At 49.7% G+C, this 24,822-nt stretch overlaps 1 protein-coding gene across 2 annotated transcripts; it reads right to left on the reverse strand.

Moving 5' to 3' along the window:
- Nucleotides 1-649: 649 nt before the first annotated feature.
- LOC122370644 (heterogeneous nuclear ribonucleoprotein H2-like) lies at nucleotides 650-24,316 on the reverse strand. 2 transcript variants are annotated; one of them, XM_043346428.1, is made up of 10 exons: nucleotides 23,887-24,316; nucleotides 7,931-8,025; nucleotides 7,615-7,773; nucleotides 7,145-7,288; nucleotides 6,404-6,542; nucleotides 2,904-3,055; nucleotides 2,302-2,513; nucleotides 1,871-1,990; nucleotides 1,375-1,573; nucleotides 650-951 (listed from the first exon to the last, which is right to left on the reverse strand). In XM_043346428.1, exons 2-10 carry the CDS (start codon nucleotides 8,022-8,024, stop codon nucleotides 860-862), a joined length of 1,311 nt encoding a protein of 436 aa, XP_043202363.1. In that variant the 5' UTR covers nucleotide 8,025; nucleotides 23,887-24,316; the 3' UTR covers nucleotides 650-859. The 2 variants fall into 2 exon arrangements, with proteins under 2 accessions (XP_043202363.1, XP_043202362.1); XM_043346427.1 differs by having other exon boundaries at nucleotides 1,363-1,573; nucleotides 23,887-24,171.
- Nucleotides 24,317-24,822: the final 506 nt, after the last annotated feature.

The following is a 24,822-nucleotide window of genomic DNA, read 5'->3' on the forward strand; positions in this document are numbered from 1 at the left end:
CGATTGCTACTGTAGCAAACGGACGTTTAGATTTCGACAGAGTCACTAAGACCATGACATGTTAACTGTGACACTAAGCATATCGCGCATTGTTTCTGAGATTCCGGCGAGTGACGAACTCAGCTCCTTGACCCCACCCCGACATCCCTGATTAGTGATTCCCTACCCAAAGAATCGAATTTTCAGTTATTGCCCGCATTTTTAAATACACGTACCGATCCAAAGTAAAAGCCCCTGCAAACGTGCGTAGAGTGGTGGAGTACAAAACGAAATAAAAAAGCAAATGAAACATTATGCTCGCCCACCCATAAGAATACCAATTACTGGTACGCATTTTTATTGTGACCGGGTACTGCAGGAGAGCAATGCTGACATGTCAACATGACAGAGAAATTCGCCCGTAATTTACTATCCATCCCAATCGTTTGATCAGTACCGTAACAGGCTTCCGTAAATCGTAGCCCGTTGCCGACGGGATCTCACTTTCTGAGTGGCTTGCTCATCATGAGACCTACATCAGCATATCTTTGGAACATCGAACTCCACATTTCATACGTGTCCATCATGTCGCCAATAGCATCCCTCCCCCGAACCCCCACTGTCCCTCCCAAGATTCTTACAGGTAGCCGCTCCACTCCAAACTAGTTCATTTCTCCGCGCACAACTGTATTACGCGGCGAACAGACGTGCGCGCGCGCGAGCGATGAGACAGAATGACAATGCTGACAATGGGGAGGTCGGGGTGCCGGCGGCGGCGGCGGCGCAGGCCGAGCTGGCCGGCCGGGGGCGCCTCGCTGGGCTGAATGTCAGCCGGCGGCCGAACCGGGACGCGCCAGCAGCGGCCACGGCCCAGGGGCGTCTACATGAAGGTGCCGCTGTAGCTGTTGCCGGCCATCTGGGAGCTGCCGTTGAAGCCTCCCATGGCGCCGTACCCGCCGGCGCCGAATCCACCTGACGGCGAGAGGGCGGACGGTCAGACACCGTGCATGGTGAGGGGACAGGCACGTCAATGGAGCTGGGATTGCACGTCAAGGAAATATTGCAAGAAGGATATCAAATGTAAGTCACCTCATCTGAATCATCATTTAGCATTAAATCCACACATAAAATTTATCTTCGTCACTCACCTTCCTCTAAAGGCGTTGTCCAAGTAGCATAGTCACTTGCGACGCCAGTGTACACACCCCAAGTCACTCACCTGTCATATTATGCAGCTGTCCGTGTACCAAAGTAAGCAGTAAGGACACCCCCCTCTCCCGGCCCGGCCTTGGTAAACAGTTAGCACCATCCACGCATGATCGCATCCACCGAGTAACTCACCTTCCTCCGTGGAAGTCCGTATACCCACCGCAATTCACTCACCCTGCCACTCACCTCCGTAGGCGGCGTCCGTGTACCCGCCCTGCTGAGCGTCGCCCCACTGTCCGCCGTTAAACCCGGCCCGGCCCAGACCTCCGGCCGCCTGTCCGGCTCCGGCTCCGGCGCCGGCCATGGCGCCGTAGCCGCCGTATCCTCCGGCCGGCGTGCTGTTCAGGAACAGCTCGATGTACCGGTGAGCCATGTGTGACTTGTCCTGTGCGTGATTAGAGTATGGAGAGGGAGAGAGAGAGAGAGAAGAAGGCGGTTAGCGATCAAGCTGTGGTGTAAAAAGGGCCCATGTACTACGCGTGGAAAACGCTAGTTAACCAGGTAGCATCGAACAGCATAAAACAAATACACACTATATCGACCACGTAAATGCATCAGGTAGGTAGGCAAATATGTTTGCTAGCTGCATTTAATAAGCAAGACCACGTCATAAGCGTTATCAATGCTCTCCCTCACGAATCCCCATCTCATGTTTTCCCCAAACGGCGGCGCTCATACCGACCTTGGCCATAGCCTTGACGGCCTCGTCGTGGGTGGAGAAGTCCACGTTGGCCTGGCCGGACGGGCGGCCAGAGTCGTCAAACAGCATGTGCACGTGCACAGGGTTCAGCGGACGGAAAAACTGCCAGGGATGAAGGGGACACAGGTCAGATGGAGCACACATGGGAGCGGCACACCCTGATACATATACATTAGGGACTCAGGATCGGATCTCAACAGGTGTTGGTAGATCTGCTATTATCGCACGCCGAAGTCATGACAAGTAAGATGCATACAGACTTCGAAGGCACAGGTCAGATACCAGCAGATCTATGTGAAAAGTCTTATGCACACTGCACGGAGAATCAAGATAACCGAGGCAGCTGCAGCCACCTCACAAACAACCTGACCACTACACAATGGCTACACACCAGCACATTGCGTCTCACTCACGTCGATGATGTCCGACTCAGTGCTGCGGAACGGCAGGCCGCGCATGTGCACCGTGTGGCCAGTCATGCTCTGCCAGCCCTTGCCGCCCATGTTCTTCATACCGCCGCCGCCGCCGCCGGAGCCGCGGCCCATGCCGCCGCTGGCAGCGCCCGTGGCGCCCCAGGTGCCCGTGCTGGCGTCACCGTAGTACTCGTCGTAGTCCGACTGGAAACCTGCAAGGTGGGACCGGTAAGCCGTCAGCGGATAATGTAGGAAATATCAGTTCATTGCGAAATGAATCAAGTGAAACGAACCAAGCTCGTATAAACATGTTGCTTAGTGAATTGAAAGATAAGCATGCCAGATAACTCAGCGTCTTTGATGAATTACGCTTCGACATTCACGGCATGATAACAAACTAATGCGGGATACACATTTTCCTTTATATTTTCACTTTTTATGGGCAGCCCATGCAAAGCCGCTTCGCAAATGAACACAAATAATTAGGTCTTATCAGTGACCTTTCCCAGTCCCACCTTTCTCAAAACACCCACCACAGCCAACTCCCTCCTCCTGCAGTCCCATGCCGCTTTCATACCCTTGTTTTTCCAACGAACAACTACCTCTGCGTCCACCGCGGCCTCCGAAGCGTCCACCGCCGCCCCAGCGGTCGGCGCGGTCGTACGGGGTTGGCCGGGCCGACAGCGGGCGCACCTTGCCGGCGCCCTGGGCGGCGCGGATCTCATTCAGGCTGCTCCGGAAGATCTCAATGTACCTGCCGGCCGGTAGGACTCGCTATAGATGACGCCGTTTATAGGACGGTGAGGGGGAGGCGAGATGAGAGGACGGAATGACAGGGATGCTACTCTGAGATAGGATGAAGTTGGATAGACATGAAAAAGTACCATTGGTGTAATGAAAGAATGTCATTGGGGATAAGACCAGGAAGATAAAGAATGATAATGATACTTTTACTGAGGGACTGAAGTCACTCTTGGTAAGGATACGAGAAGCAAGAACATTAAAAAGCACGACCGATGATAATAGACGCAATGACTGGATGGGTAGAAACAGGGCACAATACTCATGGAACAGCACACATTCATTTTAGGAAACAAAACACTCAAGAATACGGGCAAAAACAGGCAGCAGGTATCATGTAGGATTGAACTTCCAGGACAAAGTTGTAAGAACGAAATTTTGCAGTATTGTGTGGATCGTCTACTTCAAGGATAAGTTGCAATATACAGGTCAAAGAATTCTGCACCAACATGTCAAAAAATAAGTGCAAACAATATTCGCAATTGTTTCTGCTGAGACGAATTATGCCAACTGGCAGTATCTAAATATGAAAATTGAAAAGGTGCATAATGCATATCTTAACTTTCAGTACCATTGCCAAAGAATTTCAGGAAAATATAACAGCTAAAATAAATGTAGATAATAGCAAATGCTAAACACCGCCGGCAAAACGGCGAAAACGAACTAAAATGTAGCTGATAAGCTTGCCCAATATAGGCTGGTAATTGCTCCATGAGTTTGACCAGACATCATTAATATTCGGATTTGAGAAATGTGCGAAGGGAAAGGGAAGTAAGGGCGATAGAGAGCATATATATACTTTCAGAATGCATCATGAAACACACCCATTGGTAGCAATACAACATAGCATGTTAAATCCACGGCGATAATGTCACTGCACTAAAATCGAATTCCCAAGTGGAAACTTTTAGAAACGTGTAAACTAACTCGAGATTTTTTTACCAGAATAAGTGATCAGTGAAAGAAGCTAAAATATCTGACCCGGTGATGATTAAATGTGCGCGGAAGAAATTAAACAGGCCAGATTCCCAAGGATCAAGAGCAGAAACAAACAAAAACAGCCGATAAGACTACAATCGAGCACGAAAACATAACCATTTCTTACAGAAGTCCACCTGAAAAAAATGCATCAAGAAGCGTTAAGTCAACACAACATTCAGGCAGGTCTGAGCAAGGCTCAGAGCAGGATAAGCTCCATCGCTGCAACTGAAGACCTGTTGACCTCCCGGTGATTTGCAGGCCTCCCCGGTGATTTGTTGACCTCCCCGGTGCGCTGTTGACCTCCCGTTGTTTTGTTGACCTCCCCGGTGATATGTTGACCTCCCGTTGTTTGGCGACCTCCCTGAGCGGTCCCCGCCGACCCAGCCGATGGCCGCTCCCAGCTCCCTTCCAGTGTGGTGAGCCTGCCTATACATACAGTCTACACGCAGCATCAGCACAAGGAGGGTGTAGGGGGGTGGGGTGGGGACACAGTCACTACGCCTTCAATATAGTACGAAGAAAGGGTCTTAACTCTTAACACAATTATACTCAATAATTCAAAGACAAAAATATGACCCTCGTTAAACATCAGTTCATACTAAGTAGCTAAATTTGCAGCTCCACAGAATGTGGCTCATCTAAAAAAATGTTTGATGATAGTAAAAAATCGATAATTTGTTTTTCATTGCTGTGCATTCGCCATTTGGTTTAGAAATGTCGCTTAATATGTTAGTTTTAGCTTAAAGGGACCCTCCCACCTTAACATTAGATTTGAGTTGAGATAGCCAAAATGGGGTCCCTGGCTCACAATTACCGGTTTCGGCACTCACAACATCGAGAAATGCCTTAAATCGGAAATATTGAATTTCAAAATTGCAGCATTTTGATTCAGAGGGGCTAATGCTTAGGAATACCCCTCTGAATGTGTGACGTCAGCGCAAATATCTAACGATTTTTAAATGTTTGACTAAAACGTTTTGTAGCACGCGGTGGTATATGCTATTTGCGCGCAACATCTGTCGCAAACGCCGCACTTCTAAAATAAAGTCGCTAGAAACAGCGGAGATCCCAAAAAAGTAAACAAAAGTAAAAGTCTAATATCTTGAAAACCGGTGAATATTTTACGGTGAAATTTGGTAGATATTCGTTTTCGCTCTTTCTGAACCGAGCGACATCACTTTCATGCCAATTCATAAACTTTTTTGAAGGTGGGAGGGTCCCTTTAAATTTTTCAATAAAGTTTTCGTTTCAACATAATAAATCAAAAGGAAATTGTTTCAACCTGCAAAATGCACAAGTGACCCACTTTGCCATAAATGACCAATAAACGGAAGAAGCATAAATAAGCGGGAAGCATTCAAATATGAGCGCCGACACCTTTCCACATCATCAATTATCGAAGCGTCAAACATTACGTCAACCAAGTTATAACAGTCACGTGTTTGGGTGCTTTGCTGACGCGAAATTCAACCCATTAGAGCAGCTGGCTAATATGTAGCGAGAATCGCCCTCAACAACAGCATTACCGTAATATCGAGCATTCGAGTTGAACCCAAGACTCGCAAAATCGTATCGCTAACGTCCTAAAATGCACTGGGCTAGCGTAAGTTCTTTAATAAGCGTCAGCGCATCTCTTATCCATTATAATTCATAATAGTTTCGACCCACCACATTCAGATAACACGAGTAAAAATTGTCAACCTGTTTGTCTTTAATAAATGTCGACTGAGAGTGCGGAAGTTTCCAGACTCCGCTAAAATCAAGCCAGAGCATCGTAACTAGTCGATACGAAGCATTTGTCAACCAACAGGTTGACTTGAGTATCAAGTTGCCTAGCGTGTCCTACGACAGGCAACGAAGACAAGTAATTTGAATGATCTTAAATAGTGCGATATTTTTTTTTTTTTTTGCTACATCCCTCAAGATAATGGTATGTGGTCGTTAAATGCCAGCAATACTCGGCTGTTTCAGCTTCCGTAAGATTTTGACTTCAGTGGGCTTCACTTCAAGTTTAAACTGCAATGTGGGGCAAAACTTCGCCCATCTTAGGCTTCCATATCCAAATAGCATATTCCGAATTCAATAAACTACATTATAACACGTTTAAATCCCTCACCTCTCCCGAGCGTTGGGTGCCACCCATCCACCGGTAGCGAAGCGCCGATCCAGCCGTCTCCCTCACCTCTACCTGCTCTCTCCTTCCGGCGCGGCGCCACCCTCACCTCTCCCGCGCTCTGTCTTCTGCGCCGCTCTGTCTCCTGTAACCACCTGAGTCACCGCCACCCTCACCTCACCCGCGCGCGCTCAGCTCTGCCCCCACCTGTGTCCGATTTTCTCCTTATTTTTCTCCATGGCCCGCTCAGCCACGTCCTTGTCCACAAACTGGACGTAGGCCTCCCCAGACGACCGGCCCTGCACGTCCAGGGGGATGGTAATCCCGTTGGGAACCACCTCCAACCCTGCAGACCCAGAAACAGACAGATGGGCGCGTCACTCGCCGGCCCGCCCCGGCGCACGCGCGCCTGCCACCCCGGCCGGCCCGTGCACTCACGCACTCTCACAGACAGGTACGCACACTCACACTCAGGTACCACAACTGGAGAACGGGTCTGGTCAGGACGGGAAGGGGACAACACCACACGCTTATAATACTGAACCCTGGTAGATCGTGAAAATTGCCGTGAAGGCTTAAGGTATTCATTAAGTTTGACGCCATGCTTGCCCGAATAAATCGTGTAGCTAAAATGGGATAAGCCCAACCAAATTCTCAAGGACGCCATCTGCGCTACGTATCATACAGCTTCAATGTCTCTAAATATGTATGATATTCAGCCTTAGCAACAGCCCTTGTCCCAGGCACCTCCTAAACCCTAAAGAAATGAAGCGACCTGTGCCCAAAGTTGTGCCTTATCATGCCCTATGATGTTAAAAATGCGACTTTTTCTCCACCAGCGTAATGGTGACTGTCTGTTATATCCATCTGGTGCCGGGAGTCTCCCTAACGCTCACACACGCCCGCCTGGGCTCACCACCCGCTCCTGTCCCATGGAACCCAGCTCACCGGAGAAGAAGTTGGCGATCTCCTCTTTGCTGCAGCTGTAGGGCAGACCGCGCAGACGGACGCAGCCCTCATCGGCCGGCGAGGCAGCCGCGGCGCCCGAGCGGCGCACTACCCAGTCCATCTCAGACTTTTTGGAGCGGAACACTGCAAAGGCGGGGAAGAAAAGGCGTTAGCTGCATAATGCATAGGGTAAACGTAGGGAATACTCGCCGGACATCACACGCCGTTAGCAGGCACCACTATGCCGAAGTAGCAGCAAAACTGGGCGATAATTCCATACAGATATAGCCGACATACACCCACGCAAATTCGCTCCGGTTGGGTGTATGTCGTGGGTATAGGGCGCGAATCACAATCATTCTAAGCCAAAAATTTCATTATCATTGGAGCTAGCATGATAGAAGTCACCATCTTCTAGAACTAGTGATTGAATCCTCTCACCAACCCAACGCATATCCTAAAGCCGTTACCTTCCACATAGCGGTGTCCCATGTTGTTGTTGTGTTTCTTGAGCGCGGCATCCAGGTCGGCCTCGGAGCAGAGCTCGACGTAGCACTCCCCACTGGGTCGGCCCTCGCGTGATAGCGTCAGCTGGATGCCAGCAGTGCCGCCCTTGATGTTCACGTTGTCTGTAACAGACAGCGGAGATATGTGTTACATGACGAGATAAAACATAGGGTGGTCGATTACAACCTAGCATTAGCTAGAATCACTTTTCCAAAGCAGTGCACCTTATCCTGGGACTCCGCCTCATGACTAGAGATGTGTTACCAGAGATTGACTCACCAAAGAATTTCATGACATCCTCCTCTGTGGCAGACCAGGGCAGGCCGCGGGCGCGGACAACGTATCCCTCGTCAGAGCTGTGGTCTCCAGACATTCTGCCGGCAGAAGGGCACATAGTGGCTGTCAAGAGGCACTGGCGGATCCACAAAGGCGGTCTTGGACGCTGCGGTCCCAAAGTTTCATATAGGTATGTGTTTGAATGTTAAAAAGGTAAAAGCTCGACACAAAACAGCCATAACTTTCTGTGCCAATCATGCCAAAATTTCAGTGCCTAATCGTTTACCCCAATCTATAACGCACTAGAATCTTCAGGGCATCCAGAGTAGCATATGAATTTTTCCAATCTGGTGATCCCAGACTGCAAAACGTGGCAGGTTTCGACGAGATCTTGGGGCCCTGTTTCACCAATGATGCCAGCCCTGTGCATTTACTTTGTGGTAGGTAGGCAATGTTGGAGTTACGAGTTCCAAAATCTTGCTGCTTTATGAAGAGCAAATCTTCAAACTGTTTCCATTTTTCGAATTCTTCACAAGAAAGTGCATCGTACATCACAATCCAATGCAAAGCACAGACATCTTGTGGAAATCGTCAGTCTTGCGATATTTCTCAAGCCCGCTCTTTGTTTACCTTTTAGTGATGGGCCAGCTTGGCCGCCCAAGTACTTGTTTTGCGGGAGTAAGTACAATTTTGCCGATTTTCAAACTGCTATAACTTGCAAAACATAGCACCATTGTGCAAGCTATGTATATCGTAGAAATCAGCAGAGCCTGCATGGTTTACTGATAGGCAACTTATGCTGATTCCCTTCAATTTCAAACCCTGATAATTCCTTTAAAGATATTTCTTCAGAAAAAGGCATTATTTGCACGATGACGTCACAAAAACTAACATGTTATAGGTATGCTAGTGACTACGGCCTGACAAGGCCCACGCTTTGCAGAGGCGTGGGCCACAGCAAGGAGCTGAAAGTCAAAAGATTGAAAACTAATGAAAGGGCAAAGTTCTTCTCAAATCATATACCCCATGATTGGAATAAACTACCAGAAGATGTTGTACTGACAAACAGCAGTAACATTTTCAATAACCGCCTAGACCAATTCATGGTGCAAACGACTATACCCTAGATTCAATCAGTCCAGTGACCAGTATGCCTAGTACCTACCTTGTACCTCACGTGGGCACCAAATAGTCACCTAGTCTAGTTCTACCCCAGTCCATCCGATTAAGCCTAAACCTAAACCAGTCTGGTGGTGACCAAGCCGCAGGGTCTCGTCTAACATGTTAAATGGGGGCCAAACCCCCGCAGTCACCGCCCCCCCCCCTCCATCAGGGTAAAAATGTCACTACTGGGACCTGGGGGCCCGACAAAAGAGAAAAGACAAACGAATTTTTATTGCAAGGTGTCAGCGCGCATAAAAAGGCGTAAACGAAACATGGGTGCAATGTGAGCACAGTGATATACCCGATTACCTGAGAATGTTTTCACGTGTTTATTTTGTTTACCTGATACCATTTTTTTTTTCGCTCAGCAACACGTTACATTTCGGGGTTTCAGGCGACTTAACTCCGTGTCCCACAAATTCTCCTTTACATAGGTATAAATCTGTTGTTACTGTCCTCGGGGCCTCAATCTGTTGTTTCTACCCATCGTCGTCCTCACTACGCGACGTTGAACTTCTGGCTGGACGGTCACCGGTGTGCGGCGAGAGTAGCTCCTAACCGTAATGAAGCAGGCTCCCATTCTGGGTGATCGTTGTTGTGATGCGTGCTACTGAGCCGGCACGAACTAGTATGCCGGCGCAGTCAGCTGTTGCCAGCCGCCGCGGCGCCGGCCGGCGCCTGATGGTAGGCTGTGCCGCCCGGCAGCTTCCGGCGTCCTTGAGTAAAGAGTATTGTTGTGCAGTCGTCAGCCGGACTCAATACAGTTCACATCGGGAGTGCGCGTGTGCATCTGGGGCGGTGGAATCGCGACGATAATTAATTTGCTATCGAACCATTATTAACGTAGACTTAAATGTAAAACCATAACATGGCGCGATCGGTATAATTTACTTTTTATCATTAAATATAGCATTTTTTCGTCGGTTTTCGCGCGCGTTTCTCGCAATGGCGGAGAAAGACAAGCCGGTGGACCTGGGAGCCCTCACCCAACTCCTCGCCCAGCAACTGGAGCTGGCTCAAGAAGCTCAGCGGCAAAGCCAGCAGCGGGAGGAGCGAATGGTGGCCGTAATGGAACGGATCTGGGCCGGGCCGGCGGCAGGGGCCGGCGCTGCAGCCGCGGCGGCTACTGCAGCGGCCACCCCAGCCGATACGAGCGCAGCCGTCAGTCTACCGCCCAGACTGCCGGCATCAGCGACTCCCGCTCCACAGCTGTCGTCATCGGCGTCACTGAAGGAGTTTGAATCCTGGCGACAGAAATTTCACGGCTACAGTCTGCTGACTGGCGTCAACAGGCTAGCCCAGCCCGAGCAGAAGGCAGCCCTACTCGCTCTGCTTGATGATGATTGGACCAGGGTGGTCAGGTACGGCCTGCCGATCCCCGAAGACGCTGATATGAACACCATCATCACGGCGATGCAGACGCATCTGCGCCGCCAGCGTAACGTCATCATTGATCGGAGAGATTTTTACATGCGAGTACAGGAAGCGGGCGAAACAGTGGACGATTTTCTCTGTGGATTGAAGGAGATCGCATCGTTCTGTGATTTCTGTCACCACTGCCAGGACAACAGGTTCAGAGATCGAGTCGTTGTCGGCACGCGAGACGAAGAAACACGCCGTAGAATGTTGGAAGAGCCGGATCTCACGCTTCAGAAGGCAGTGGATATCGCTCGAGCGTCAGAGAATGCCGCCTCCAACAGCTCAGCCATTCGTGAACCAGCTGGCTCGACCCTGGCGAGGGTCTCTCAGTACCAGCGCAGCCGCGGTCGCCCGAGAGACCGGTCGGCTGAGAAGACGTGCCCCCGCTGTGGTGGTGAAGTTCACCGTAGCGCCGGCGACTGCAGGGCCGCCAAGAGGACCTGCCGAGCTTGTGGCAAGTTAGGCCACTTCGCGTCCGTCTGCCGCGGTCGCAGCGCCAGTCGCTCGCGCGCTCCGGCGGCGAGCACAGACCGGACCCAGCGGAGGTCCGATGGAGGCAGACGTGTGTCGCTCGTCACAATGAAGACGCGAGCGGCATCTGCACCTGCCAGACAGACAGTGGACCAGCAGCACCGAGACTGCATGATCCAAGGCCTGCATACGACGCGTGCTCCGCAGATCCAGATTCTGCTGCATCGGAGTGACGGTCGCAGGCAACAAACGACATGGACGCCAGATACAGGCGCTGAGGTGTCTGTAATCTCCTTTGAGGCAGCAAAGCAGATGGGCATCAACGTTAAGCAGCTGACGCCGCCCTCTGGAAGCCTGTTCGCAGCAGACGGACGAGAACTGCCCTGCCTGGGAGCATGCCAAGTCGCACTGCAGCTGGGAAGCATCAAGAGGACGATAGCCGTCTCTGTGGTGAAGAAGCTGCACAGCTCGCTGCTGTCGTGGCACGACGCTGTTCGACTGGGAATACTGCACAAGGAGTTCCCACAGCAGATCCGTTCTGCCATCTCAGACGAGGAGGAGACCTCCCGACCAGCTCCAGCGGTCTGCTCCCTGAAGACCATGCCAGGGAAGAGCAAGATACCCCGCAGAGTGGTCAAACGAGGCTCTGCTCCTGCTCTTGAAGACGCCGGGAAGGCGCAGAAGGTGCACCTGCTGAAGCCGACGTGGGATGAAAGCAAAGGCGTGCCATCGGCTGAAGAACGACGGAAGCACTTCTCAGCGATGAAGGAAGCCTTCCCACGAGTGTTTGACGTCACCTCGAAGCTGCGCAAGATGTCCGGAGGCTCAATGGCCATCGAGTTGACTGAAGACGCCACACCAGTTGCCGTCTCCACAGCTCGCAGTGTACCGTTCTGCTGGCGTGACGACATTCGGCGCCAGCTGGATGAGCTGCTGGAGAGTGACGTGATCGAGCCGGTGGAGCATCCGACCGAGTGGTGCCACCCCATCGTGCCGGTGGCGAAGCGGTCGCCGGACGGCACGGTCTCTGGCTGCCGTCTGACGGTCGACCTCACCAAGCTGAACCGATTCGTCAAGAGGCCAGCGTACCCAGTCCGGTCGCCGCACGACGCTGTGGCCTCGATCGGCAGCGGTGCAAACTTCTACACGAAGCTGGATAGCAAGTCTGGCTACCACCAGATCCCCATCCGCGAGGAGGACCAGGACAAAACGTGCTTCATCACGCCATGGGGCCGTTTCCGCTACAAACGTGCCGTCATGGGTCTGATCTCGTCAGGAGACGAGTACAACCGAAGAGGCGACGCTGCTCTCGGTGACATTCCCCAGACATGCAAAGTCGTAGACGATATTCTGGCGTACGACTCGAGCTACTCAGCTCACCTGGAGCACGTGTGGAACATCCTGCAGAGATGTGATGACCACGGGATGACACTGAACCCAGACAAGTGTTCCTTCGCCGGGAATGAGGTGGAGTTCTGCGGATTCAAGATTGACCAGACAGGCTACACCGCAGACAACAAGAAGGTGCGAGCCATCGCGGAGTTTCCGCAGCCGGCGTGCCTCACGGACCTCAGATCGTTTCTCGGTCTCGTGAACCAGATGGGTGACTTCTCACCAGACGTCTCGGCCGCCGCCGAGCCTCTGAGACACCTCCTGCGACCGAAGAACGAGTGGTTGTGGACGCCGCTGCACTCCAAAGCCTTCAGTGATGTGAAGAAGGCGCTGGTCTCGCCACCAGTCCTCGACTTCTTTGACCCGCGGCGCCGGACAGTCCTGGAGACCGACGCCGCTCGCCTGCGAGGGCTGGGTTTCTGTCTGCGGCAACAGGATGCAGATGGACGATGGAAACTGATCCAGTGTGGGTCTCGTTTCCTGACCGATGTGGAATCCCGCTACGCCGTCTGCGAGATTGAGATGCTGGCAGTTGCATGGGCTTGTCGGAAGTGCAGCATGTACCTCTCGGGCATGCAGCAGTTCGAGGTGGTCACAGACCACCGACCGCTCGTTCCAGTGCTGAACTCCAAGAGCCTCATCGACATCGACAACCCGCGACTGCAGCGACTACGGCAACGTCTCACGCCGTTCAACTTCGTCGCTGTCTGGCGGCAAGGGAAACTGCACGCGATCCCGGATGCGCTCTCCCGGGCACCGGTGGACACTCCGACTCCAGACGACGAAGAGGCGGAGAAGGAGGAAGCCCACCAGATCGCAAGCCTGATCGCCAGGATCACCACGGCTGATCCGACCGAGGAAGACTCACTGTTCCCGGATGCTACTCTGCAGAGGGTCCGGGCGGCGTCTGAGCGTGATGCAGAGCTCAGCGCCCTCCGAGACGTGGTCTTGGCTGGCTTTCCAGACCACAAGTCGCAGCTGGAGCCGACGCTGCGGCCCTACTGGACAGCTAGAGACCGTCTCGCCGTGGACGGCAGCCTGTTGGTATGCGGGCAGCGACTCCTGATTCCCCAGAGTCTGCGTCGGGAGACGCTCGAGCGGCTTCACGCCAGCCATCAAGGTGTGGAGCGCACCAAGCGTCGGGCTAGACAAGTTGTCTACTGGCCCGGGCTTGACCAGGACATCGCCAACTTCGTCGGAGCGTGCAAGTCCTGCCAGATCTATCTCCCGAGCCAGCAAAAGGAGCCGCTAGTCTCCGAGGCGGTGCCGACTCGAGTCTTCGAGGCCGTCTCAGCGGACTATTTTTCGTGGGCTGGTCGCACGTATCTTGTATACGTAGACCGCCTCTCTGGATGGCCGTTCGTCTTCCACTGCTCTGGAGAGACGTCGGCGAAGGACCTGGTGTCCAGCCTGAGGGTCGCCTTCGCGGCCACTGGGGCACCCCAGACTCTGCGAACGGACGGAGGGCCGCAGTTCGCAGCCCGTCACACCCGCGACTTTCTGCGACGGTGGGGAGTGACCCACGAGATATCCACTCCGCATTTTCCTCAGTCGAACGGACATGCGGAATCTGCAGTGAAGGCAGTGAAGAGGCTCGTGCAGAAGGTCAGCGACCGAGGCAACCTGGACAATGACGCGTTCGCGCACGGCCTCTTGGAGCTGCGGAACGCGCCCCGGGCCGATGGCCGCTCCCCTGCCCAGATTCTGTACGGCCACCCGCTGCGCTCTACCGTGCCAGCTCACCACCGAGCGTTTGCCGAGGTGTGGCAGCGCGCGGCGGAGGAGTGTGATGAGAGAGCAGCCACTCTGAAGTCCCAGACCGCAGAGCGCTACGACGCGAGCGCCCGCTCGCTGAGACCTCTGCGCATCGGTCAACAGGTTCTCCTGCAAGATCCGAAGACTGGTTTGTGGGACCGGACAGGCGTCGTCGTTGGCATCGGCAGCCGCCGAGACTACCTCGCTCGCCTGCCAAGCGGCCGCACCTACTGGCGGAATCGACGATACCTCCGCCCGCTGCGGCCGATGGTGACCACGTCAACCGATGGCAGCCGAGACGCCATCACCCAAGACGGCAACAGCGGCCGGGCCAGTGCCCGAACCAGGACCGCCGACAGCGGGACCCCAGCCGCTGACAAAGTCCCCCGCAGCCGCCCTGGCGGAGCGACCTCCGCGCCTGACGCCTCTGTGAGGCGCAGCAAACGACTTCGTCGACAGCCCAAGAGGCTGACTGTGACTTGGTCGGACCCAGTGTACGAGTTTGTGTAGCCATCTTGCGCTGACACGCGTTGGTGCGTTTGTGTTTGTCGGAGGCACCGTTTTTGTTCTTGAGACGTGTTGTCTCCCCCACGTCTGGGGGGAGGTGTTGTGATGCGTGCTACTGAGCCGGCACGAACTAGTATGCCGGCGCAGTCAGCTGTTGCCAGCCGCCGCGGCGCCGGCCGGCGCCTGATGGTAGGCTGTGCCGCCCGGCAGCTTCCGGCGTCCTTGAGTAAAGAGTATTGTTGTGCAGTCGTCAGCCGGACTCAATACAGTTCACATCGGGAGTGCGCGTGTGCATCTGGGGCGGTGGAATCGCGACGATAATTAATTTGCTATCGAACCATTATTAACGTAGACTTAAATGTAAAACCATAACAATCGTAAGCTCAGCTTGGTGGTCTGTCTCTGAGGACGGGAAAGACTAGTGTGGCCTACCAGAGGCCGACGTGGGTCCAGAACTCCAGAAGCTGGCATTGACCATCAGAGCTAGGAACCTGACGCTCATAAGCCGGCGGGCCCATTAGAAACCGATGTGGGTCGGGAAAAAAATATATGCAAGGGAGGTCCCTCAGCATTAGGCCCACGGGAGGCCTGCCAGCCGGCAAAGGCCCAGAGAACTGGTGGTTTGGGACACTCAATAATCTAAGCACGTGGGATGGGACCTCAGATACCATTTGTAAGGTCGTCAGAGAGTGGTGCAAGGTCCTGTAGGGTCCTTACATGCTGGCATAGGCTCTCAGAGGTTGGCGTGATACCCAAAAATGCTAGTGCCACTCTTCTCCTTACATGCTGGCATAGGCTCTCAGAGGTTGGCATGATACCCAAAAATGCTAGTGCCACTCTTCTCCGTCAGGAGCCTATGTGGGGCTCTCAAAGGCTGGCAAGAGGCCTCGGCTATCAGTTGGGCAACAGACTACAAAGTACAGAGGCTGATTTGCATGACAGAGATCAGAGTGGGCTCCTCAACTTTGGGAATAAGCACAAGCACTGTGCATGGTCCCCAATCCCGTTTCAGGGCCCACTTTTGCCTTGACTCACCCCTCTGCAAAAAAGATGGTAGGTTGTATAGAGAAGACTGCCTTTGCTGCTTGTTCTCGAATTCGCTTGTCATAAATTGCTGAGATAAGGTCAATGTTCAGGTCATTCGAGGCCAGAGGGCATCAACTGTCCATTTCACTCGCTTATTCTCAGAAAATATTTGATTTCAACATTCTAACTCTACCTTGCACGAACCAGAGGAGCAGAAGTGCATAGAAATAAGTGATCGCTCTCTAATAGCCATAACGGGAGCAAGATTCTTACAGGTTAACTGGAAATAAGTTGTTAAATTTGAACTCTGATTAATAGTAAGGCATTCATGAGAGTATGAAATGATAAAAATGACCGAATTAAAAAGAAAAGGTGTAGTGGGTCCAAAAACTAAGAAGTAAGATTTCAATCTTTGCATGATTATTACAGTCTGGTGGGGCAGTGTGAGGAGTAGGGTGGCATTAAAACGGGGCTAAAATTTCGTTTTGAGAATTTTCAACGGGACGGGCAGCCAATCTGTTCTACCACCCGAGAAAACGTTGTGTGTAAAATATTTTTGGAAAATATGTTTATTTAGAGGTAGCTCAACTAGGTCAAAGTACGCATTTTTGTGAAAAACACAACTTTGCCGAAATTTTAATTTCCACGTGTATTTCTGATGTTCACAATGACATTGGACGTTGCCAAGACGTAATCGAAACGTTTCAGCACCTAAAGCTCAGATATATAGGTACATATGATATGAGGTACATAATTCTTTTGAAGGTATGCATAACTTACTGCATAACCCTATCAAAAAAGAAAGCGGTATCATCCGTAATCAGCCAACACTTGTACACATCATTCGTCGGCTAGTCTTGCCTACTTAGAAGTTACGATTGCCTTGCGTATGTCAGAATGCTTGCGTCTTGCTCCTCGACAACCTACAAGAGGAGCTGCTGTTAGTCTTTATCCTTCGTGGGGGTCAGATCGATTTCCTGGCCATCAACAAAATGCCTCGTTCCGCGAAGTCGTAGAGGCGTGAAGAGACCTCATGTAGCGCATGGCGGCGTTGTAGAATGGCTTGACCTTCCTAAGAATCGGATCCTTCAAGAGGAAGTCGGTGTCCATATACCGAGGATGCTGAAGAAGCTTGTGAAGCCAGTTGTGATATGACGAAGTCTGCCGTGGACTTGCTAGAGACTGAAGCTATAGTAGATTCAACGTGGGCTCGACGGGGGGGGAGGGGTACTCGGCCCTCTCCTTCTCTCGTAACGATGCAGCCATCTCAGGTTTAGTGGCAGCGATCGTAATCTCCTCCATTAGAAGTTGAGGGCGACCAGCCTCTCATTTAGATACCAGAGGTGACGGCTTAAGGCAATGGCTGTCGCCTTGGACACCAATTCGAACACCAATTCGTCCAATTCGTACTCCAGGAGGGACTTGAGGAAGTCGAGATCTTGCGCTGGTGCAGACGCCAGAAGCGGTGCATTGAATCGAGCCGAAAACTACGTTGTTACCACAAAGGTCACGATTCGCTGGCGGCTGGAGGCTCTTCTTCTTAGTCGTAGTGAGCCGGGATTGTGCTCGGAAGAGGTAAAGCTTCATAGCATAAACGGCATTGGTCAACCAGCACACACGGAGCATATCGGGGCGAGCGATCTTCATACCTCGTTTCGGAGCACCACCGAGGACAGTGATGGCCAGCTCCAGCATCTCACGGTTGTTGCGTGAGTGCTGGCGGTCAAGGATATATGACCGAACTGTGCAAGAGCATCAAGCGGGTTGTGGAGGTGGGACATGTCACAGTTTTTGAAGGTTTATGGCTTCGTTCCATCTAGACGCCCACTTTTTATGGAAGCGCTTAAACAAAACAACGTCCGGGCCGCTGGGCGGGCCGAGGCAGGCTGAAAATGTCTTTAAAGAACAAACTCGTAAATGTCGTGGCAAGTCAGGTGGAGCAGGTCCTGCTCGAGCCGCTGCTCGATGATCGTGCAGGCTCCTGCATTGAGGCAGGTGTTCGATGCACTTGTGTCAAAACTGAGCGCTTTCACTTCAATCCTTCAACTCTCCTCATCGAGAAATTCTAGAAAAACGTTTGCTGCGGCCTGTCAATTTGAGCCTGGCTAGCGAAAAATGTTCTGAAATGGCTAAGCAAAACACAACTTATCTTTTTCACGTGCACGTCTTCTCCCTGACATCACGAAGACACGGAGACCTGCCCTGTGGCCGTACACTGGCAGTGTCCCCCTGCGCATCAGTGACCGGGGATACATGAGCAGAGTAAATGCGTATTACAAACGTATCACAATATTCAGCGAAGAAAAACCATTCCTGATACGCATTTATTTGCTCATGTAACCCCGGTAAGTGCTAGCAGTCTCGTGACCCTTCCCAACCATCGTAATACGAGAGAAGAGCTGAAGTCGCACGCCTGGCAACGAGCTACCGTCACCGAACAAAATAAGCTAAACTACGCTGAACGGCCATTGGTTGAATCACGCATTGCGTCACAGCGCGTTTGCGGCGGGAAACACTGTGGTTATGAAACAAATAGGAAGACATCTATCATTCATTTAAACGTGTTACAGCTCAAATATGACAATGCTTGGAAAGGCGCGACACACATCTGAATCCCCGTTCACAATATACGTTTTGTCAATATGTACCAAGTATGACCCAATTGAGCTACCTCTAAATATAAATATTTTTTGATAAAATTTCATACAGATCATTTTTTTGTGAGGTAGAACAATATGGCTATCCGTCCCGGTCAAAATTAAAAAAGTCGAAATTAAGTGCCACCCTAGTGAGGAGGTTATGAACTAATGCAAAGGCATGGGTTTGATGGCTTAGGTAGTATTTGTACTTTAGTTTAAAAAAGTCCATCAGGTTTCAAGGGCTATGATAAAAAAAAATAAGTGAACTAAATCTGGTGAAAAAACAGGATTTGGGGGCACCCTAGGTTTGGCTCCTTGATTCTCTGGCCCCCAGTGCTGTGAAAATCCTTTAGACAAGGCCCTGGACCAAGGTCATCAATATCCTGAAGGAACCTTAACATTTCAATGATGTAACTATACCCGCATGAGCAATAATGTGCACTTCATCAGTCGCCGAACACAAGATACACTTGTCAACTCGTTCTATCATCTGGAAGAAGATAGGCCCCTCTTGCACAGAGACTTAAACGCAGTTCACACATGACCGTCAGTCTGTCGGTGTCGGGCCCGTCACCGTCGACCTGACGGCCTGCAGCCCGTCAGACGAAAGTTGAGATTTGGTAGCTCCCATTGGCTGCCATATGCTGTGACAGAAATGGCGCACCAATCTCTAGATTGACGCAGATGGGGGAAGGGGATGGGGGCTGAGAGGTTAAAAATATTCTTTGAATTACAGAAATAAATTACCACGCATTTACATTTTTATGTCAAATAATGCTGCAATTTTATTTAAATGAAAGACACATCATTTCGTTGATTTAAATCAGGGATCGAATCTCAAGATATCGTGCCGTAATAAATACTTCCATCTCAACAAATGCATGGAAAATGGTATAAATGATCTTAAAAATGCATATAAGCTTCATGCTGCATGATAATGTTACTTTTCCTCTTCCTCAAACACGCAGACATTCAAACCGACGGGCCCGTCACCGTCAAAAGTTGAACATTGCTGAACTTTCCAAAGCGACGGCCGTCAGGTCCGGCGCCGGCGAAGTCAGCTGTTGCCGGCCGTCAAACGCTGCCGCCAGTCTGCAAAACGTGGCAGCCAGCTCGACGAGGTGTTTGGGGCAGCCGGAATCCTGCCCCAAATGGGGCAGTTGACTTCCAGGTAGCCCAAATTCTGCCCCAAATGGGGCATCTACTCAGGGCAGCTTAGATTACGTACTATGTAAATATACCATATATAGCATAAAATTCACACTTATTATATTACCCCCACCAATGTTTCTCGGCCTCGGCAATGCAACTCCGACATTTATTTACAAAAGGATCTACACATTGATCAAGGTTATGGTTATGTAAAGCAGTTAGTGTTCTGACTAAAAATGTGACGATGACGCAGGGTGCAAAACTGTCACATGTTGCCATGGCAACGGCTCTAATCGGGAGTTGTGTCGATAAATCAGTCACAAAGGGAATTATTCGGTAAGAAAAATAGTTACTGTCCTCATTGATGGTAAATATTTTCATCAAAACGCCTATCCCGTAGTTCATTTACCCGTACGTCCGACCCGACAAACCAAGCGACAAACGACGCAACAGGGCCTTGAACACAAAGAGGCTGTTTTTGACGCGATTACTCGTGAAGGATTTTCTTTACACTAAAAAAGTACTTTCACGTTGCATTAATATTTCGGTATTTTAAATACATACCGTAAACCGGGGTGAGCTGATATGGGGTGGTGAGTTGATATAAATTGCTCGAAAAATGTTAAAATGTGTGCTGCTCATCCATTTGTAAACCAATTTTTAGTTTTATTTTTCTGTGAAGTGAAGCAACCAATAAGTGATGCATATAGCTGAGAAAGGCATGCATGTGTTGCAGTGCCTTCTTAACACATTACTTTTTTCAAAGTCCTTTTTTTCTTCTGATTTTGAAACTAAGGAAAAGTCCCCACCCTACAGCAAAGACGGTGGATATTCATGAAACAACATGCACTGGGAAAGAAACTACCATCAATTTACTGTTGATCCCAGGTAGTTTTGGGTTTCACCTATAACAACGCTTTTTTATAATTTTAAGAAAAGTGACAGGTGGTGAGTTGATATGCCATCAGGTGGTGAGTTGATATGCATGATAAAAGCTGATACCAGGCTGGTAGGCATGCAAATTAGCATGAAATATGGGTCTGCAGGTAAGACAAAGTCAATTAGACCAACTCTTCTCCTTTTCTTTCCCCACATCATTCCATCAACCCCAAAAGCTTTAGTTTTTTCTGAATGCTTGAGACGAGGCCTGTTAGTATCACTGATGTTAGTTGTCGGACTTTCGTCCCCGTCTTGAGTTGAGATGTTAGTTTCACAACGTTTCAGCCAGTAGCTTCTCCGGCCGTAGTCAAGCCTGCCTCGATAGTGGAGTGGTTACAACCGTGGACCATCACCGGGGAAACCCGAGTTCGATTCCCGCTGACTACAGGAGCTTTCGAAATGTTTGACGCGTACGGCGCAACGCCACCAACATCCAGGTCCTTGAGGGTCAAAGAACACCTGACGAGTGACGACGGCCGGAGAGTAACTGGCCGAAACGTTATGAAACTGAATCTCAACTCAAGACGGGGACGAGGGTCGGACAACTAACATCAGTAACCCCAAAGTTTTTTTTTCTGTGGACATACCTAACATGCAAAAGGCACAGCACAGCTCCCTGTCAAGTCTCAAGATGGCTCCCTACAAGCTACAAAGGAACACTATGGAACACCTATATTACATACAGATTAAAAAAACTGTTATATTTATTCGTAGTTTCGAAAATGACAGAACTGTCATTTCTGTATGGCTAACAGCGCGGGAATTCTGATCTCGTGAAACTGATTAGTTTTCCTGCTTGGCAGTTGCCAACCGAGAATGAGAGGCAAAATGAAATGGAACAAACAATATAAAGAAATTGACTGGTGTTTGGCCCTCGCCCGTATTCGTGTTTTGCCAGCGTTTAACGTATGGGGGGGGGGTCCGTTGGAATCCCATCGTCGTTTGGCCCCTGGTGGAGCTAGAGCTTCGCGGAAAAAATGAGCGTGTTGCCCGAGACGCGAGGAAGCCGATGATAACCAACTTGGTCATTGGTTAACCTTCCAGGCCAGGTCAATTACCCAGAAGTCGGGAAAATAGGGGTTATTTGAAGTTCGTAAAGCGAGTTTATTATTTTTTGGCTGTTGCTGATCGCGAATGTCATGTTAGTTTTGCTCACAGATGTCTTCGTACATTTAGGCCAGGTCAGGTCAGGTCAGGTCAACCAGTAGGTGTCCTGCCGGCTATCCATAGGGAGTGTCAAGTGTCAGCTACCACTGACGGTGTCGTAACATGTTACGAAGGCACTAAAACTACTTCATAAATGATCAAATGCATGTTAAATTCGAAATCGGCCCGAAAAAACTACCCTAGAAACATGTAAAACTCCAAAAAGTGAACCGAGGTCACCAAAGGTCAATGACCTGACCTGACCTTCAGGTGACCTTGACAGTTGACACCCAAAATACTGCGTGGGACCAACATCATTTACATGTTTGGACGTTACAATCACAAAAAGACTGGAAATGCGCGGATAATGTGAGCCGACTACGCCAAATCGCGATTCCGGCCAAGCATGGTCTCGAGAATCAGGTCACAAGTCAAAAACCATTTGAGTCAGAGTCATGAAATCTTTAGAACATGTGTAAAATTGATAAACTCGAGAGGTACTGAAAGTTTCGTCGTGATAGGCCGCTTTTTGCGCGAGTTATGTGCGAAAAGCCGAGGTGGTCCGTTCGCCCGCCTATAAGTGCGAGGGTTAATTTTGGCTTTTGATGCCGAATTCTGTTTTATGTCGCTTAGAATACAGTCCGAATTAGATTCGCTTCACTTCACTTCATTAATATTTTGTTGACTACCAGTCAACAAAAGCTCAGAAGTATATGTATTCTTTCATTTCAATCCATTGTTTCTGTCAGAGGCATATCAACCTTGACCCGCAACTGACAATGTGTTTTAATTACAAGAAAATACACTTGTAATTCCAAAATATATTGCCAGTTTTGATACCGTTGGCTTGAGGACACGTGACTAGCCAAGTTCAGAATGTTCGAAGTAAAACTAAGTATCATAAAGCGAAAAAATGATGCTGCTAAAATCAAGCCATTTTGATCGCGCTGTGTTGGACATGATTGCGTTTTCATGAATGTGAGGTCTGCTGCCAAACTACTAGCATTTTTCTAATGGTTTCTTTCAGGATGTGTTCTCTCATCCTTTTTTTAAACACTGGCATTTTATCAACTCACCTCTGAGCTTCTTTAGCCGAGAAATTTTGAAAAATCCAAAATCATATCAACTCACCCCCTGTGGGGTGGTGAGTTGATATGAACTTTGGCGTTTTAAAAAAGGGGCTTAATATATACATTTTTTATTCATTTTTGCTGATTGCCTCCCCAAGGCATGTGCCATGAAACTGGCACAAAAAGAATTCCGTAAATGAATGTGGCTTTTAACGAAATCTAGAATAACCTCAAAATCCATATCAACTCACCCCGGTTTACGGTACAGGATAATTTGTTGTTAAAAATAATGTTTAAGTTAGCTTAAAATTAAAGAAATGTAAAATTTATACTTGAGTGATAGCTTGTGCAGTCAAAGTAATTCCTTTTCCTCTATGAAGAGAAATTGTGTAAAGGGATGACGGTATCCAAAAATGACGCGCCTGAGACAAAAGTGGCGCACACTGCTAAATCGCCGCCGTATCAACAATAATCGTTGTTTTTTACTTTTTTAGAGGCGTAGGCACCGTGTTACGCGTTTCCCCCCAACGACACTGCTGCCCCACAGACCAGGTTTGCTGCCCCATAATGGTAATTTCTGCCCAAAAATTTTAAATCCTGCCCCAATTTTTGAAATCCTGCCCCAAAACTACCGTGTTCCATCTTGACCCTGCCCCAACGAGATCTCGTCGAACTCTGCCATACTTTTCAGACTGGCGCTGCCGGTTCACACATGACCGTCGACCTGACGGCCGTCGCTCCATCAGTTTCGGCCCTTTTGACGGTGTCGGACCCGTCACCGGCAGACCTTACGGGCAAGTGTGAACTGCGTTTTAGTCAAAATTGGTTATGTGATTCTAAATCAAAATGGTCCGCAGACAGTAGCGGCGAAACACCAATTCAGGGAGGCAGTGCAGACTTTTGGTCCCATTCTTTACAGGCAACGCCCATAGGGCTAATGTTATAATGCCAAAATCAAAGGGGGCACGGTGCCCTGGTGCCCTCCCCGTTCCACCGCCCATGTCCACAGACCATCAATATTGAATATGAATCTCAATCTAAATACAGTGGCAAGTTTATTAACATATTCGCCCAAGGAGACTGCGAATTCAGGGTTTGTTACCGTGCAAGAGGGGCCCATCTTCTTCCAGACGATAGAATGAGTCCACCTCCACGCATCCCGCAAATTTCTCTTCAAAGCGGCAAAACCAGCGCATGCTAAAAACTTATCCCATGAACACTATGAAGATGCAATATCCATTGAATAAGCAAAGCGCGTATGAAAATTGGAAAAACTCACCTGTTTGTAGTAAGTTTCGTTCAATAAGTTAAAATTGCTTCACAATCACATACGACAACAACGCACACGACAAGCGACACGCCGCAAAGAAAGAACGCCGGCGGCCGGCCAGCCCTATGCAATTTAGCCCTTGTTTGGTTTAATGACGTCATCAAAATGGACGACTTTCATTGGTTATTAGAGTATTGTTATAGATCTTGATTCAAATTTGACCAATTAAAATGCGAGATTTACCAACGATAGTGTCATGCGTTTAGGTGATAATTTATTTCAACGTTGGAGTCTGAACAAAATGGCGACGCCCGAATCACGAAAATGTGCAATGGCGGCGATTTGGCAGCATTGTAATGGCGCTGATTTGGTATCTAAATTCCACTATCAGTAGCGTGTTTTCTTTGTTACGTTAAAAAAAGTATTCACACCCATGGATGATTGAATTCGTATGAATAAATAATAGGGGAGAGTGGGGAAAGATGCCCAGGGCTTTACTATGTCATATATTGTTCGAAAATGACGATCGGAAATCAAAAACTTGGAGTTTCAACGGAAGCCGACATCATTTTTCTCCAAAAATATCACACTTTCGTGCCTGAAATATGATGACTTTTTTGTTATTAAAGGGACACTCCCACCTTAACATTAGTTTTGAGTTGAGATAGCCAAATTGGTGGCCATGGCCTGCAAATACCGGTTTGGGCACTCACAACATCGACAAATGCTTTAATTCGGAGATATGGAATTTCAAACTTGCAGTTTTCGGATTCTAAGGGGCTAGTGCATTGGTATGCCCCCTTAGAATTTGTGACGTCAGCGGAGATCTAACGATTTTTAAATCTTTTACTAAAACGTTTGGTAGCACGCGGTGGTATATGCTGCTTTACGCGCAACAAATGCCGCACTTTCAAATAAAGTCGCTAGGAACAGCGGAGATCCCAA

Source organism: Amphibalanus amphitrite, unplaced genomic scaffold (assembly GCF_019059575.1).
Source record: "Amphibalanus amphitrite isolate SeventyFive unplaced genomic scaffold, NRLGWU_Aamphi_draft 001153F_arrow, whole genome shotgun sequence".
NCBI lineage: Eukaryota > Metazoa > Arthropoda > Thecostraca > Balanomorpha > Balanidae > Amphibalanus > Amphibalanus amphitrite.